The following is an 18,802-nucleotide window of genomic DNA, read 5'->3' on the forward strand; positions in this document are numbered from 1 at the left end:
AAATGGATAATTCCCAGGCTTATTTCATTGTGTTCAATTACCAAATTAGCTCATAGCTCTGGGGTTTGTCCCAGTCTTTAGTCTGCAGCTGTCTCACTTCCCCACACATATGAGCCGTGTTGTTCATTTGCAGATATATTACACAGTGATGTAGTTCATTATTCCAACCTGAAAACTTCACTCAGACACAGACAATTTGGGAAATGACTCCCACTCCGTGTTTTTGAAAGCTCTCTACAGGAAGCCAACTGTCAACATAAAAATGCCTGTTCACTTTTGACAACGAGGTAAGCTTTGAAAAATGAAAGCCGTGTTTCACATGATAATGATTTTATTCATTCATTCATTTTTTTTTTTGCGTGTTTGTTTGTTTGGGTTGTGTTGCACGTTGTGACAGCCCTCCCTGTGGTTGTGCCCTCTGGCATGAATACAGGATTCATGATCTGGGCTGTTTGGGATGCTTTTTTTTTTTTTTCAGATTCAGGTTTTCTGTGTTAGAATTCAAATATTGTCCTGGTTCTGATCAACAAAGATGTTACTAATACACTTTGCCTTAATGAGTCAAGCCCTGTGGAGAAAGGTTGTAGATGTTTCTCCACACTCTCGTTTCCCCCTGATCGCAGCTCGACTGTCCTGAGGGCACAGAGATGCTGCAGCTGCTGTTATTAGAGTGACAGTAAAACATATTTTACATAATCGCTGACTTCCAAATAACAGAAAGGTGTGGGATTTCCCACTGGTAGTGTTTGTGTCAGACTATTGACTTTAGGAGATGGACCTGCTTTTACAAATTTGTCTTGAAGAGCGTTGTGAAATTCTTTCAGACAAGTTCTTATTGTGTGAGTGGTCGACTCTTCCACAGCAGACGGTATGAAGATTGAGCTGTTACCTTGTTTCCATGGTATAGATAGTTTTGTGAATTGCTTTAGAGTTTGAAATGATAAAATGAGACTGAGACTCTGTTCTGCTAAATAAATATCCTTTTTACTTCCCACTATCACTGATTGATGTTACACAGTTGTGATTTCATATTTGGCTTTTCTATTTCCTGCGTCTGACATTGCAGGTTTTTAAGAGGAAAATCCACAGCCGCATAAAAGGTGGTGCATTTTAATGGTCAAGTATTCCATAAATGAATAGGAGATGCACTGAATAATGAGATTGAACAGCTTCCTAGAAATCTATCAGCAAAAAAGACATCACAGTACAAGACACAGTGATTGACAAGTGAGGGTTAGAGAACCATGCAGCGAGCCTCAACACACCAAAATACGAAAACCGAATAATCCAAACAAACGCCCTTAATTAATTTGTTAATATTTCACCATCATGTATTGCAGCTACATCCTCACTGTTTTTTCCTGTGTGTTTGTATCCTGTGATGTCAGAGGGGATGGAGAAGCCTGGAGTTGTAGAGCAGGTTGACCTGACTCCGACCCTGGCCCTGGGACTGGGCCTGCCCATATCTCAAAACAGCGTGGGCCGCGTCATCCCGGGTGTCTTGGCGGAAACCTCACTCCGAGACCAGCTTCGCTACCTGCATCTCAATGGCCACCAGCTCAGCTGCCTGCTCAAAGACAGCATGCCCGACTACGAGAAAGGTGGGTTACAAATTCACTGCGTTCAACTTGTGGACTCGTTAAAAGCCTGAGAGGCCTGGACCTTGTCTGACAGGGAGCCTCATCATCATGCTGTATTGTTTCCAGGATGGTGAAAGTATCAGTGGGGACATTTTTTCATGCACGCAACAAAGTGACTGTTGCCAGTAGTAAGAAAGCAGTGCAATTAAGTTCATTCCAAAATGAAAATGCAGTCATTTTTTCTTCACCACTATGTCAGTCAAACATTATTGAAGTTGGTAAAACCACCAAACACACCGCGAGTCCGGTCCCATTACTCCATCTCAGCTTTCTATTCAAGGTAATGCAGCCATCGTATTGAAACTCCAAAATATACCCCTTCAGTGTCCAGCACATACATTATCATGATCTCAAAGACTTTCCTCAAGGTGCACTAATTTATATTTCTATATTAACAAGGTGTCAGATGTACACTGGGATCACTCATAATGACAAACCCACAGGGAATTATCACCTGACCCTTCACAGCTCCGTGGAGCTTTTTAACGTCTTTCAGCTCATTGTTTTGGTGTAATGGCCCACGATGTTACTCTTTTATTTCCCTCTCATCAACCCGTTTTCCAGCCTTTTTTCAATGAAGAGGGTCTGATAAACCCGCTGTACACAACACGTCCAGCACTAAACAGCCAACAAACAACATTAGCAATTAGCTGACATAGTGGACCATTTAGCAGCTTAAGAGCCAGATATTCTTCTCAGGAGTTGGTGGAGGCCAGAAACAGATGCCAAAAACAAAGTGGCCAGACTCACATCTTAAAATGAATGGCTACTGCATGTTGCTCTGCGTCTGCTGAGGTTCTATAGCGTAATTATTTGGCCCAAACAGAATTGAAAGAAAAGAAATGTAGGTTTCTACATGTTCTGACAGATCTCCGTTACAGTTAGTTAAAAACCAAAATACCCTGCATCAGTTCTAAGGTTAAATCAGACTATAAGAGGATCATTCTATTTAGATGATAGATTTTTTTGCATTCCACTCACACTTTTGTGCACGTAGAGTTTTCACTGAAGAAACACAGATGGCACAGATTTACGTTGACTCAGAAGCGGTTTGCTGTAAACAGACAGTCCATCTCCTCTTTATTCGCACCATGTTGACGACTGCATCAAAGCAGCTTCTCAGAGCGTTTAACCTGAAGCGGTCTGATTAAGACGAGGGTAGAATCATATTAGAAGTTCAAAAGATTCATCATACCACAGCTCGTCAGCACTGGAGTCCTTCATAAAAAAAAGAAGATTTTGGTAAACATCTTCAACTTCTTGTTCATCTTTATTCATCTTGTAGTTAGATAATCCCCCAAATGTTTGCATTTACAGACAGTAGGGTACTAAAAGCTACTGACCATTTGAGACAAGAAGAAGAAAGTGAGTGAAAGTGAAAGTGTGAGTGAGAAACAGGCAGACCTGCTCTGAACACGGTGCGTCATGTCATGTCAGGGTTACACCCTGTGTGGAAAATCCGTGTACTGATTTCTGTAAGTTTGATTAAACAACCTTGCAACTGTGAAAAATTCCACATGGGAGAGTCACAGTCTGTGGTCTGTTCTTGAACATTAATGCTGCCCGCTCTTTGTGCAAATGCATGCGCATATCCTCTCTGAATTTTGCTCCCTACTTACAGCTCGGGGTCGCACTGTTTGTCAGAGTTATCCATCTTGCAGCCTCTCCCCCACGCCTCTTCTCTGTCTCCCTCTTCGTCTGTCTCTCTGTTGCTGTCCTTCACTTTCACAAACATTTGATACACCCATGGCAGCAATTACCATTGCTAATGTTTGATCGGTCGGAAGTAATTTATCTTATCAGTTTAAGTGGGACAGAGGGAAGGAGGCAGAGAGAAAACTCTTTGGTAACTGGCTTGTTTGGAAAGGTATTGGACATTTAATTTAATATTTCATTAAAAAAAAAAAAAACCTGTTTTCCCTAAACTGAATCAGTAGATAATAGATGGTGCCATGGTTGCTGACAGGACAGCATACCTGATAGTGTCAAATAGATAACTTACATTTTCTGTACATTTGTTTTTTAAATGTGGTCAAGATCCCTGTAAGTGAATGACCGGGTTGGGATATGAATAGATGAGTAGCCACATGGAAGAAATACAATGAAGGAGTCTCTAAGTCGAATCCTAATGTATTTGTTTAGATTTGTGACTTGGTTTCACTGGGTGAAATGTCTCAACAGTTGGTTGGATGGTAATAACATCGGTCTCAGATGACCATAACACCCTCAGGATGCATTGAAACAGAGACTACAATTCTGTCTTTTCACCATCAAGTCAAAATGACTAAATACCTTCCCATCAGCCTCAGCTCTACTTTGTATTTCGTGCTAATTTGAAAATGTTAGCATGCTAACTAAGAAGGTGACCATGGTCGATAGTCGCTCTGTACAAAAAACAAGCAGCTCTCCAAAAAGTTTTTGTCTTTTTTAAACACATCTTTGTGTTGAATTTGGGCCCACACACACTTGCTTGTTGTCCCAGTTTTCAGTGCAGCATAATGACATGTCTTGCAGTGCATGTTGTCTTGTGTGTCATATGTTGAATTGTCTAAAAGGACACCGACACCAACTTTGTGTGTAGTGAGCAGCATATTGCATTTTCAAAAACTTTGAGTTGAAACAAACTACTTCCCTTCACATTAACAGTCTCAACGCTCTGGCAGCACATTTTCCACTCTATTTTGGTGCCTGGTTTCCATAGTGATGGGATGAAATGGAAATTATTTCAGCAGACCTACATTTGGATGTGTTGATTTTTTTTTTTTTTTTTTAATCTGTCCACTTGGGTAATCATGAAGCTGTTATGCAGTGGAACGTAATAGTTGTCACTGCTGGGATGATATTTTCAGGCGCATGCCTGTTGGACACCTGTCGGGGTAAATTCTTACTGGGCGTGAAAGAAAGAAGTTGCGTAAAAGAAAGCTTCTTCTGTCTGAAAGAAATGCTGCTGATTGGAGTGTTCAAGTATTTTTCATCAGAAGAACAAAAAGTACTTAAAAAATCATTTAAAAAAAGATTTCTAATTCCCAGCCACTCTCAGCTTGAGTGGATATTTTATGATTTTATCATCATTGTGCAATCTCTGTGAAGTTTTTGCAATCACCTGTCTTTGTTCCAGCGTAAGAATAACCTGAATAACCTGAAAAACATGAAACTAACATTTTCAAAGTTCAGCTCAAATGGTGCTCAAAAGGTTTAAGCAACCTTGTTCTGCCTCTCTGTCTGTCTGCCACATTCTCTGTCTGCCTCCTGTCTTTTTGTAATACTGTTTATCTGTTGCTTTTAATCCTTAACCCCTATATAATAGTAACAGTGCAATCAAGACAGGATTGCAATGATTATATCAACCCCCTCCCCACCGCTGCACCCCTACTTGTTGGACTGCTACTAGTAGTGAGTAGTTAGGTGAGTAGACGATGGACTGAGCTCCAAGTTAAGATGAAACTTTCTTTTCAACATTTTAAGTAAAATTTGTGTATTATTTTGTTTTGTACAATTTTAAAGTTAAAAAAAAGGAAAAGAGCACCAAGCAAAAGTGTGGGCGCTGCAAAAGATTTGGGCTCTGAGATAACTTTTACCAAACTCTCTGACCTTAATCAGCTCGTTAGTGTGATGGCTTGTTCACAGTCATTGTTAAGAAAAGGCCAAGTAATGCAAATGTAAGAGCTTTTAAAATACTGTGACTCCTCAAACCTTGTCCAAACAATCTGCAGCCAGGGGCTCCACTGAGCAGCTGCCTGGCACTGAAAATTAAAATAACTGATGATCACAAATCAGGAGAAGGATGTAAGAACATAGCTAAGTTGAGGTCTGGAAGACCAAGAAAACTTTCTGAGAGAACTGCTCGTTGGATTGTTATAAAGGCAATTCAGAACCCCTCGTTTGACTGTAAAAGTCCTTCACGAAGCTTTAGCTGACTCTGGAGTGGTGCTGCTCTGTTCTGCTGTGCAGCTGAACAAAAATGAGCTTCATGGAAGAGTCACCAGAAGAAAACTTTCCTCTGTCCTCACCACAAAACCAGAATCAGAAGATTGCTAACCCTAACCCAGAGAAGAACAGATTTAATGAAATGCTGCAAATTCTGTAAACAAGCATCACACTGTGTGTAAAAAAAAAAAGCTGAAAATTAAAAGATGATGCCTTCTACAAGAGGATAATGATCCGAAGCACGCCTCAAAATCCACAATGGACCACCTCAAGAAACACAAGCTGAAGGTTTTGCAGTGGCCCCCACAGTCCCCTGACATAAATATGATCACAAATCTGTGGATAGACCTTGAAAAAAGTAGTGCGGCCTTTTGGAGGAAGAATGGGTGAAAATCCCCCAGACAGGAACTGAAAGACTCTGAGCTGGTTACAAGCTGTGATACTTGCCGAAGGGGGTGTTACTGACCAGGCAAGGTACCCAGACTTTGGCTTCAGAAGTAATCTCGCATGAAATATTTAACAAATGTGTCAACTTTAGCTTCATGCTGTTTGGAAATTGGATCATCTTGCCGTTTACAGTAACAGACATTTTGTGTTGCCTTTCAATACAGTTCCAGTGCCCGAATCTGTAGAATATGCCACAGACATGAAAAAATCTAAATAGAATTAGTTTTTTGTACAGTTGACAATGTGCTTGTTATCCGGACTGATAATTTGCTAATCCTTTCTGACATATGCTCATTGAAAACAGCACCAAGACAATGTATTTAGAGTCTTACCTCATCAGCTTCATTGATTTTTGTAAATGTCTGCTTATTCTCAATTTGATGTCAGCAACACGTTTCAGACAAACTCAGACAGGAACAACAAACGACTCCAAAAACACCTGTTTGGAACATTCCACAGGTAAGCAGGTTCATTGGCAAGAGGTGATAGTATCATGACTGGGTATAAAAGGGGCATCCTCAAAAGGCTCAGTCATTGACAAGCACGGATAGATTGCCGAGTCCCATCTATCTGCATGTTGATCTAAAAATTAAAACTATCCAGTGAAAGTAGGAGTAAATTTCTCAATTCCTTCTGAAACTCATTTGTAAATCCACCACTGTCTCCCTTGTATCAATCTTCATATTATGTTTTCCTTTTACTTCTGACCTCAGGCATCTTGGAGGGCCATTAAGCAGTCCCTGTACTTTTGGACAGATGAAGCATGGCCAGGGCCATCGATATTGTATGATTCATGCCTGTGGCTTAAGGTTCTAATATTTCTACCAACCCCTCTGTCTGGCAAAGCCACAGTCACTATTTATCACCCACATGCCTATGCTGCCGAGATAGGTGTTATACTGCAAAATATTGTTTTTAGGAGTGTGCATGCGTGTGTGTGTGTGCGTGTGTGTGTGTTTCACTGATGTATACAGCAAATCAGATCTCCACATTGCTTTGTCCTTGAACAGGCTCCTAAAGCACAGAAGTGAAATGAAAACAGGCATCATTTCATCTGCTTTGAGTAAACATGTGAATGAGTCATAGCTTGTCATCGTTAGAATCCTGACAAAGTATACTTGTTTTTTTTGTTTTTTTCCGCCTCAGGCATGTTATTTTTCCGGGTTAAGGAACATTAAGGACACAGGAAACAGAAAAGGAAAAAAACTGGCATTTGATGTTTCCCATTTAAATCATCCGACATGCATCAAAATGATTGATGAACTCATGAATGGGATTAGTGAACTCTCATTCATAAGGAAACAAGTAGTTAGAGAATAGCTGTATTTTCTTAGGAGAGGCAGCTGTCTGAGGAGGCTTTTCTAGAATGAGACCAAGTACTCCAGACTGCCTTAACTTCACTTTTTTTCATGGCTGGCTTTGTTTTTAAATCAGCTCGTAGTCAAAAATGAGCCTTTCTGCCAGTGGCTCCAACCATGGCTGGAACGTCGTTAATATGTCACAATATGGTGACAGATTGTTGTTAAATGCAAAGAAATAATTCCATCAATTGACAGCAGTGTTCACTTGTAATACTGAAAATACTGCGTTCAGTTTGGAGGCAGTCTGCATGCAGACGTTGAAGCTCCATAATAGGAAAGCACAGATTGTTTGGCTTCATAAATAAGTTTAATTGTCCTGATGCATCAAATGGTATTGGGTGAGAAATAAACAGTGCAAAATGAATGTGACGCGGCATCAGAAAAACCAAAGAGGTTATTAATGAGTTGCTGCAAATGTCCTCCTCATTTTGACAAATCTATATAAATGACCTAGCTGCTGCAGTTCCAACAAGAACAACAAGTTTTACAACATTTTACAAGTGTTTGAGTACCTGACAACAAACATCAGTGCCAAGTAATCCCAGATTAATGGTCACTTGAAAGCCACACTTTAAACGTGCCAGTTGTTAATATCGGTGTCCCTTTATCCACTTCTGTTGAATCCAGATGCAGGCTTTGAACAGTTCCGTGTGGCAGAAAAGGCTCATGGGAACTGGATGAAGCTCTACCTGGAGGGCAACACCTCTGAGGTGCTGACCAACATGGGCAAAAAGGTCCTGAAGCAGTATCTGGAGGCCCTGGCTGCCATGAGTTCAGCCCTCAGCAGACAGCTGGGCAAGTACGATATGTACTCCATGATCGCAGGCATGGTGTTTGTGTTTCAGGTAAGCAGGAGAGTTTCATTCATCCTGAGCACTCTAAAGACTTATAGATTGGTGTTGCTGGTAGGTCATTGTTTTGTTAGTGTATTAAGGTTACATGTGTGAAGGAACACAAGAACCTACATTGAAAAGCTTTCTTTTGATGGAGGAAATACTTTGAACAGTGTAATTGTCACACATAAACTGAGAAGAAAAGCTTTGATGAGATGGATTATTAATACTGTGGGCTCTAAGCAGACATTTAAACATGCACTGCCATGCTGCCAACGTAACAGAGTGCGGTCTCCACGGGTCACATGTTCCGATCAAGCCATGCCGCTGAAGGTTTCTGTGGTTGTGTCCGTCAAACAAAAAGTCCTTCAAATTTTTTCTCCCCTTCTCTCTCCATTCTCTCCCTCCGGCCTGGCCCTCAAGCTCCTGTTGGTCTTACTGCTGGCCATGCCCGAAGCCCTCAGTGGTGAAGCAGCGGTGGACCTCCCAGTCCTCTCAGCCCTGCTCTCCCTGCCTTTCTACCTCTTGTGCCTGCTGCTCGCCTCAGTGCACGTCTTGGTGTGCACATCTGCTGAGAGCTCCTGTTACTTCTGCAGCCTCTCCTGGGGTCTCGTGTTTGCTGCTGTTGCCTTCTCCTCTGCAATGTTTTGTATTCTGGTGTCTATGGCAACACGGCGACTCCCCCTGAGATCCAAGATTCACGGGAAGGTGAGTTTGTGTACCTAAATATACCGCCCAAATAGGGATACAGACTGTAACAGATGTTTGGCTTCATAGGTGTTATTCACGTGTGCTTTACTCTCACACAGAAAGCTGCATGTAAAGCATTAATATGCAGCCTAACCTTTGAACCAGTACAGCTGATCTGTGATCGCTTTCCAAACAATAGTGAAGTGAGGAAGAGGATGTTTCTGAACATAGCAGTGTCTGAATGGAAAAGTAACTCAGTGCTGTTTAAAAGATAGATTTTTACTCTTATGTTTTAATAATTCACTTCCTGCGTTTAGAGAAACATTACCTATGAGACGATGAGAATTTATTTGAGAGAGAACTCTACTAAATCTACTGAGGCTCAGGGGGGATGGCATGGTCTTGTCTATTGTACCCCCACTTTGTGATTTAGCTAAGTTAGCTAAGTCTTTAGTAATGCAGCCTTAAATCACTTGAATGTTCTGTACTTTGAAACAAAGGCCTGAGAAAAAGTTTTAGTAGAATTAGCAGTGAGTGCCTCTTAGTCGATTTGAGACTTTGGGCACCATTTGTATTAATCAAAGAGTGCTTGGCTGCATGCGCACCTCGTCATGTGTTTTTCATGGGGGATTACAATGAGCCACCTTAATTGTTCTGTAGTATTGCACAGGGAAATGGGAAGGTCGTAAGTACAGTAGGGAGCAGCTCTAATGCTGACGTTTTAATGCAGTGACATAACTTTAAATATATTGACGCATAAAAAAGATATTGCTTAATGTAGACACATGTAATAAAGTGTGATACTCTTTATATCAGTCATTGCGGTGATTGTGAGTTATAGACAAGGAGCGCAGACAGTATTTCTGAAACTCCAGAGTTAAAGTGTTAATGCCCACAGCGCAGCAGAGAGAGGCTGCGACAGTCTCTTGTGCTGCAGGTTTCCGCTGCGTCCCAGAAGTCACAGGCTCCCATTGTTTACACGATATCCATTAAAATCAGGTCACATTTGTGAAACTCGCTGCCGCATTGATGATCATAATCCACCATTTAAATAGCATATGTAGTGGACTGTTTTTAAACACCGCTCTATAACTTCACAGTTACTGCACTCTAAACAAAAATGCTCCAGTGTACCAGAATGGAAGCTGTTAGAGATCATCGTGTGTCTCCAGCTCAATGGTACCTTCCACTCGGAGTTATAGAAAGTTTTCTTTTGCCAGTTTATTGCCAAAGGAGGTTTTGACCTAGTGTGGCATGATGGACAAAGTGAAAATACTCCTGTCAGGCTTGACTAATAGCTGCATTATAATGTCATGTTAGAATATGCAGTAGATGTGCTGTTGAGCAGCAGACCACGGATGTATTAAGAGAACTGAATACCATGTTTTAAGATTCATTCCATTCTGGGCACATACACCGAAGTAGTTTCAGACTTCTGTGGACCCCCTGGTGTAGTTGCCAGTTTATTAGGTACACGTAGCTCAAACTAATGCGGTGTGAAACAACAGCTTTTTTGATAATGATTGTCCATTGCAAAATGTCATTGTGAGCCAGCGGGTGTCAGCAGGTGATTTATTTAACATGTAAAGGGGAACAGTCACTGAGCCTGTATGACACCATTAAACCCAGAAGTTGATGGACAAAGAGGTTCAGCAGTCGAAAATTCAGGGAGATGACGGTATGCACGGGTGTAGAAAGAATTGTTTATGTTATTTTGTCTTCTCTCTGTCAACAAATAGAAGTGATTACCAGGAATGTGTAGATTGCTCATTTAAATGTGAGCAATCAATCAGAGATAGCGAGAGTCGTTGTTCGGGAGACGGAAGCTTTCAGTCTTAAGTGTTTGTTTAAATTGGCCTAAAAGATGAGTCCTCGTTACTGCTGCGCCTCTTTGCTCATTATAACTTATCAGTAAAGGTTACATCTCATTTCCCCTCTGGGAACTTTTAGAAAGTGCTGATACAGCAAAAAAAAAATTTCAGTAGAAATCTGCTCGGGCCATTAGGTTTGGGTGAAGAAATCACCTCCCAAATCTATACATTGGAGCATGTGGAGGAAATATGCTGTCGATTTCTCTGTGACACGGGCTTCCTTGAAAAGCCTCTGGAATATTTTCTTTGAGCTCGAGTGTGACACAAGTGTCAAAGAAAATGTGCATGTAGCTCAGTTGGCAGGTAATGATTGGACTCGTAAAGAGAAATGTGCTTCCTCATCCAGCAGCAGATTCTTGAGAAGTCACCAGACTTTGGCCAGAAAGGTGAAACTGTCAGGCAGAAAGTTGTGGCCAAGCAACAAATAAACTTAGCCAGTGAATGCATCAAACGTTTACAGTGTGTGCAATAAACTCGAAGTCTATAGAAAGATTTAGATGACACCCTTTTGTCTCTGTGAATGACTCAGATGATTATTGTTTAATTTGCAGTCTTTTTTTTTTTTGCTTTTGTAAATTTGGTTTAAAAAATACCAGAGAATTGTGAAAAATCCAGAAGTCCACACACCAAAACCCAAAAATATTCAATTTACAATTATATACAACAAAGAAAAGAAGCAAATCCTCATGATTTCAAAGCTGGAGCCAGATAATGTTTTGAAGAAGCACGTGATAAATGACTTCTATGAACAACCAGTTATCAAAATAGTGGTGTTTCAGCACTGCTGTCTGCACATTATATTAAATGCTTCATGTCAAGGAACTAAAGCAAACACATGGGACTATATTTTAAAAGAATATGAAAAAAAACATACAGAAGAACTGCAGAGCTGGATCCTGATTGGCAGACTGTTCCAGCCACACCATTTACATGATACAAGCAATAAAAGGTCTTAACAGTGTGTACTTATGGATAATAAACTGCAGCCGTAATCTCCTCTCAGCTATATAAGCTGTATATAACAGCTGAATCCTGCAGCAGTTATATTTTAACTAACACATTTAAGTAGTCTAAGAAGGATCATATACTGTAAAACTAAAGTAGCATTTCAGCTTCCTTACATTGACTTGAAGTCAATTTTAAAATCTTATTGATTACTCTTAAAGCAATATATGGAGTTGTTCCATATGTTGCATTTACATCTTGTTCCAAAAAGGTGATTAAACATTTACAATCTTCATGGCCAAAATCTTTATCGCTGTAATAACCTGTGTGAGGAAATGCAATTAGTCGAATCTGTGTCCTCTGAGTCATGACTGACAAGCTCATTTTGATATTGAGATTAGATAATTAAACTGTTTTATTGTTACATCATATTAGTATTGGTAATGAATTTGCAGGAAGTACTGTATGACTTTTCTAAGAGACTTGCCAATTTGGCAGCTGTCTGAACAGTTTTCAGCAGCTTTTCAATTTCCAAAAATACAGCTTCAGTTGCCATTAAGGAGAAGGGAGGAGGGAGGAAAACGTTGTACCACAAAGTCCCAAAATGAAAGGTGAAAAAGGTCAGAAATGATCCAAAGTCTGGTGAAGTCTTGTTATATTATGTAATCACTTGAATCAGTTTGGATCTCAGCGTGGAGCTGCGCCTGGTTTGGCTTGACAAATGACTGCATTATGGGCGGCATCCAAAACCTTTATTAGTGGTACCCTGATTAGTTTCTCCGCGAGACAGAGTTGAAAAACTGGAAGATTAAGCACACTTACTAACGCACCTCTCCAACAAAAATGTGATTAGAATTCCAGTTGAGTGAATATTAATAACCTAAAGGTGAATGTACTTTATTTAAAAAGGCTACTGTAATCACCAATCAATATCTGATAAAGTCCCTTTGGCTGCCTGTTTTTACCGGAAACATGTTAATATGCAGAAGCAAGTAGCGCTCCGTAGCCCTTTCATGGGAACTTCAGAATAACAGAAGAGCATATCCTGGCTCTCTTTCACACTTTGATTTGTAAAAAGGTCTTTTCTGATAAAGGAATAGTTCTACATTGAGTCACTTTCTGTTGGAGAGGTAGATGAGGAGAACAATTGTACTCATATCCCTCAGTGAAATAGAAGGCTACAGCCACAATCTGTTCATCTTAATTTAGCACAAAGACTAGAAACAAGGGGGGACAGCTAATCACCTGCCAGTGCCTATAAAGATCAGATATTACTACATTGTATCTGTTGGTTTAATCCATACAAAAACCAAAGTGTAAAAATGACACGAACATAAAAATGTCCCTGCAAAGACTTTAAATTGGGTGTACTGTGTTGCTTTGAACTCTGGCAGCTGCATTTTGGAAAAGTCAAAGTTGCTGGCTTGTGCAGCATGTGCAGATCGAAGAGAAGGGGGCCAAGTATTGATCCCTGTGGTAATCCACAGGTCACGCTGACCTGCTTTCAAGTAAGATAACCGATGGTGATTGAATATATCCTCTCTTGCAAGTTTGACATGAACCAATTCGGAACAGTACCTCACAGCCCAACCCAGTTTTCAGACCTGTCCAATAATAAGTGATCAGCTGTGTCAAAAGAGGCAATGAGATCTGAAAATACCAGAAGAGAAATTTTGCCAAAATGTGTCATTTTGTCTCTTGAATCTGCCCTTAAATTTAATGAATGTTAGTTTGAATCAGATATTTCTGATACGTTGCTATGGCACAGAAAAAATAGTGAAATTGTATGGATTGTTTATCAAGAGGGTAATTCTGTATAAATACTGATGCTTCAGTCATTTTCAGTAATACTTGTAATACTTATGTTTGCATTCAGTCTACTTTGAAGCAATGCCACGAGCACAGATGAGCATACAAACGACTTGCTCGTGAAGGAAAACATGAGGAATTGCTGATTTTGAGATTTCACAATTTGCCAGCCACTGGAGGAGAGACAGACTTGAACAGGGAGCACTGGAGCTGGAAAAAAACATTACAGCTCCCTTTGGGCCATGACAGCTTTAATCTCAAAAACAAAGAAGTTGTAGGCATACAGGACATTAATCCTCTGCTCAGTCAGGCAAAGGTAGCTCAGATTTCTGCGCAGAATGAATGGGCAGAGACCCCACTCAACCCCCAAATAAGTGTGGGATGGAAAACTACATTTTGGGAGAACATACAGGACATTTAATCTGAGAGACATTCATTAAGACTTATAAACAAAAATGATGATTTTCATGAAAATCAACCTAGATTTTGATAATATATGAAAATGCATGCAAACTAGAAACCGTAGATCTAAAGTTTACCACAGATGTCAACCACTAGAAGTGAATATTTAATACCACAGAATTTTGTAGAAGGTAAACAGGCATATGTATGAAAGCTGTCCACAATAATAGCCTGTAGTTTTATAAGGAAAAAACAAGTATGAAACAGCCTGCAGGTCGTGTGCTGTATGCACAGCCTCAGCCTGCCTTTGTCCAGGAGCACGGGCTGAGATGCATGTCTGTATTTGGTTGTTGTTTGTTGGGCTAAAATATTGGCTGAACTTCATTTGAACTTGCTTTGCACAGCAATATGCTGTCACCAAGGAACGAAATAATTTGCATACAAGTATGTGATTGGACAAACACCAGTTTTAACAATGTGATGGAAGCATCAATAAGTGACCGATTACAATTTATGGAAGAGAGCTCACAGTCGCTGTCTGCTGTGCCAAATGACCTCTGTGCATCCTGTAGAATATGATGACTGACTGACTCTGTGTATCAGCACAAACAGCAGTGTGTGTCATGTTTCTTTGATAACATGTGGATGTGGACATAATGTGCAGCAGACACTCTTTTCTCTCGGAGTTTGAATGATCAGCGTGAGATAATGGAGCAGGTATAAGTGGTTGCAAATTGAATGGTTTCATTATGAAGTGCAGGGGTCATTTAATGAGTGTCACTTGATGAGGTTTTTCAATATTGAAGTGGATGGGTAGGAATCACCCAAGCAGTGGTTTCATCCAAATAATTATCCCACTGAGTTTAACAATTATAAGTGCACATGGATCCACAGTGCAGAGGTGGGCGAGGGGAAAATAGATTGTCTGCTCAGGCTCGTGTGGTTGTGCATGTTGCAATCTCTTGCCCCATTTGTAAATAATGTCAAGTTAAAATGGTCTTAAGTTGGATAGATATGGTAAGATTTTGAATTTGGGCAGTGTTACTTGTGTACTTTATGCTGCAAACATGATAATCATCTCGTGGAGTTCCCAGATCTGGATCCCGACCAAAACCTTATCATCTGCTTCAAGGCTCCAGACCGATCTGTCTCCAGAATCTCATGGAAATCTGTTCTTTGATTTATGAGACTCCCGGCTGAGAAACAGATAAACTACAGGAGCGAAAGAATGATCGTAGAAATGTTGTTTGCACACGACTTGTGTAACCACACAAAGAGCACTTTGGACATTTTTTAGTCTTTGCCTTAAAGCTTCTTGCACTTCTGTTCTGTTTCGTAGTCTCCATTGAGGGGCAGTGGCAGTGAGTGGTTGCTGTCAGAGCTGGATGTTTTGCTGCTGGCTGGCACGGTCGGACACACTCTCAGCTTGGCGGCCAGCAGCTTCGTAGAGGAAGAGCACCAGACCTGGTACTTTCTGCTCAACACCCTATGCCTCGCCGTCTTCCAGGATGTTTGCCGCAAGTACTTCAGAGAGCAGAGACGCTCTGGAGATGAAGAAGAGCATATCCTCCCTTCCAAAGAGTGTCATCCCTCTGCTCACCCGAAGGCAGATATGTGCTCAGAGAAGTGGCTAGCGTTAGCCACGCCGCCCTTCACTCTGGTCTGCTGCCGACTGCTGCGCTCCCTCAACCAGACCGGGGTGCAGTGGGCTCATCTTCCTGACGTGGGACATTGGCTTAACAGGTTAGGTTTCTACAATGATGACTATTGCATGTGAGGTACTATACAAAGCAGAATCATGACACATACAATAAAAAAGTTCTTAACCTGTGGAGCTCCAAAATGTCCAATATTAAATTAATAATGCCATGAATAAATACAGAAAAAGGTAAGAATGAATAAATTCATTGTAATTATTCAAACTTATCATAACTATTTCATTTATTTATTTATGGAGATTTTTATTTTGAAATGCCGTTGCTCCTTTCATGCTGGCATTTTCACAGTGACTCATGTCACTTGTCATAACAGTGGTGTTGTCACCTCTCCACACTTCTTGCCTCTCACCAAATCACATGCCCTCAGCCATTTAGCAGGCTGCTGCTAGATTAGTTTATTTCATCCTTTTTTTAAACAGGCAGTCTCACTGAGATCAGTCTCCTTTTCAAGAAAACACGTACAGTATGAGCAGCAGGGACAAAATACACATACATTCACAGCAAACACAGAGTTTACATACACAGAACAGGGTTTACTCATTAAGAAAAAACAGTACAAATTGTGACCTGACTATGATTACTGGATTTAGATGTGACCAGACAGCAGAGATTAGCCAACTAGCAGCTAGACTTTGGTTAACGATTCTGCCTATTGAGCCAGCGAGCCAGCAAACTTGGATATTTTCACAAGGCAGCAAAGCAAAGTGTGAGTGTTAACAGCAACAGCCACCTGGTTTATTCAGAATTATTCTGCCGCCATTGTGATTCCTCAGAGGTTCCCCAAGGAAGAGCCGCAGCACTCTATGAATGGCAAAAAGAGAGACTGGTTTGTCTTTGTCCTTAGTTTTCTCTCTAGAGTTCCCTATTAAACAACACAAAACAGCTGAGTACATACAGTGATTACATGGAAGTTCAGAAGTTTATCTGAGAGAACATTCGATACAAAACCTGTTAAATGCATGCGTAAATCCCTTTAAGTGTACGCACTCCATGTCTTTTTCTCTTGTTACCAAAGGCAATCTTTACAGATTCCAGTTCAGAGAGCGGCAAAATCTTGTTTGTTCTGTCCAACACTTTTGTATTGTGGACTGTAATGAACAATGGTGCTGCTAGCAGACCTGAGGACTATTAGTCTTGGCATATAGTGGATAGTATATTTTTCTTATTTATGTGGATATGTGGGAACAATGTAGGTGACAGGACATTACAAGAGCTCATTTCCAGCACAGCTCCAGTTGAGGGTGAGAGGGTTTAATGTGAAAAGGCTTCTTTCACTGGTTAAACACTGATTTTTAGCAGTCACACAGGGATAAATGCATTATAAAAAGACGGAGATGCTAATTTGTCCAGATGCCAAAAGACAGTACCCTCAGCAGGCTGGAACGCAATGCAGGGACGATGTTCAACCTCCATTTGTCTCTCCACCGACACAGGAGAGTGGCGGATCTACGTAACTCGTGCTCTGAGGGTTATTGAAAGCTGTTTTGGGAAATGTAGGAAACCATCTACTGGAGTAGATATAGATGAAGCTGGTTGATCGTAATATACAGGAAAATTACACTTGATGACAAAATAAGTCCTGAATGATTTGGTCATCACAGACATTTAAGGTATAGGATCTTAACACGATCCAATGGATTTCTTCTAGCACTGAATCAATTTAAAATGTGTTTTTCTGGCTGAGAAGCTGACAGGACCTTCCGCCAACCATTCTTTAAAGAAGGGAAAATAGCCGTCAGTGATTGCTCGGACTGTAGAAAAACTGTCATTTCTCAGTAAAACTGTGACTGTTTCAGAGCCATTAATATTCTGCCAACAGCACGGGGCAAGGGATTATGGTTTGTTCTTTAACATGCATCACATTGTGGAATAGAGATGTGGATTCTGACCTTTTCCCTGTCCAGCGTTGCCCTTTCTTCCTACCTGCACTGCTTGTTGCTTGGATAATGAGATCTAGGCAGCGTTACGCCTCATCTTGTCTCCAAGCGCCCAACTTCCACTGCTGTCTGATCCAGCTAACAGCTAAATACACACCGTCTGTCCAACTTTGATATGTCCTTTGAGGTCTTATTTCCTGTCTGTGCTCAGTGCAGTGTAATTTCAAACTGTATAGCCTTAAATCCAGTGAACAATTGAAGATCCATGCCTCTTTAAAGTTTAAACTGCTACTGCTGGAGGATATGACTGACAGTGTTGGTCTCGCCGGAGTGTTCTCTTTTGCTCAGTAAATAGTCTACTTCAAGGTTTAAGCTTTCTTTTTCTGATTAATTAAATCACTGAATTAATTTTTTGACATTATACCATAAGGTTAAATAAGGAAAATATTGGAACACATACAGTATACACCGTAAATATGTTTTAGATGAATGTCAGTTTCAGAATTGAAAGACCACGCAAGTGTTTCCTCACTGTTACTCACTGTTGTTCTCCTTGTTTTGTCTTTCCAGCTCTGAACACAGGACGGTCCTCTCCCTGCTGGCTGCTTTCTGTTTGGTTCTTATCTACCTCTTGGTTCAAAGACGGTGCTCATGGGTGTCCAAGGTTGCCCTCGCCCTCGGACTTTTGGGTGTCTACAGCTACCGGGCAGCTGTTGGCAATGTCTTGTTTCCCTGGCAACACTCCGGTCGAGCTATGTCCAAGTAAGTTTTTTGCGAACCTGATGATCACCTGTTCGTTCAATATAACAGCTGGCAAATCGCTCTTCTCTGTTGATTTGTGCTGTAATGCAGCTGAGCGTACAGGCTGCAGTGCTGCATGTGTCATTTGGGAGAAGCAGTCAGACCCACATATCTGACTGTGATAATGAACTGCTGTTTTTTTTTTTTTAATGCTTTACATCTACCTACAGTAAATCTCCCCAACCCAGTGTACTGTCAAGTCCTAAAAAAGTCAGATAGTGTCAAATTGAATTAATTACACTGAAAGAGGAGTCGTGCAATCTATGGCTGTCGATCGCTGCACTCAGAAAGAACAGTTCTTTTCTCCTTCAATACAAGTCTCAACCCCACCCAGCCCTCCTGTCCTCTGTGACGGATGAAAACACAGTCACATTTTCACAGCACAGAGGAGTAAGCAAGCTAATTAGAGTGCAGATTGAATAGGGAAAGTGAAGAGGCAATATATCATCATGTGGAGTATTGGAATAATAGTTTTGTAAAT

At 40.8% G+C, this 18,802-nt stretch overlaps 1 protein-coding gene across 3 annotated transcripts in view; it reads left to right on the forward strand.

Annotated features, from left to right (window-relative positions):
- The window catches only part of pigg (phosphatidylinositol glycan anchor biosynthesis class G (EMM blood group)), a 59,877-nt gene that overhangs the window by 17,577 nt on the left and 23,498 nt on the right, over positions 1-18,802 (forward strand). Inside the window, exons 6-10 of one of the 3 annotated variants that reach the window (XM_076739445.1) lie at positions 1,389-1,601; positions 8,003-8,220; positions 8,632-8,916; positions 15,265-15,668; positions 18,091-18,282. In XM_076739445.1, the coding sequence (XP_076595560.1) occupies positions 1,389-1,601; positions 8,003-8,220; positions 8,632-8,916; positions 15,265-15,668; positions 18,091-18,282 (1,312 nt within the window). Of the gene's footprint in view, positions 1-1,388; positions 1,602-8,002; positions 8,221-8,631; positions 8,917-15,264; positions 15,669-18,090; positions 18,283-18,802 lie in introns of those variants that run through there. The other 2 variants (XM_076739446.1, XM_076739447.1) reach the window with 2 other exon arrangements.

Source organism: Chaetodon auriga, chromosome 9, assembly GCF_051107435.1.
Source record: "Chaetodon auriga isolate fChaAug3 chromosome 9, fChaAug3.hap1, whole genome shotgun sequence".
In the NCBI taxonomy this organism is placed as follows: domain Eukaryota; kingdom Metazoa; phylum Chordata; class Actinopteri; order Chaetodontiformes; family Chaetodontidae; genus Chaetodon; species Chaetodon auriga.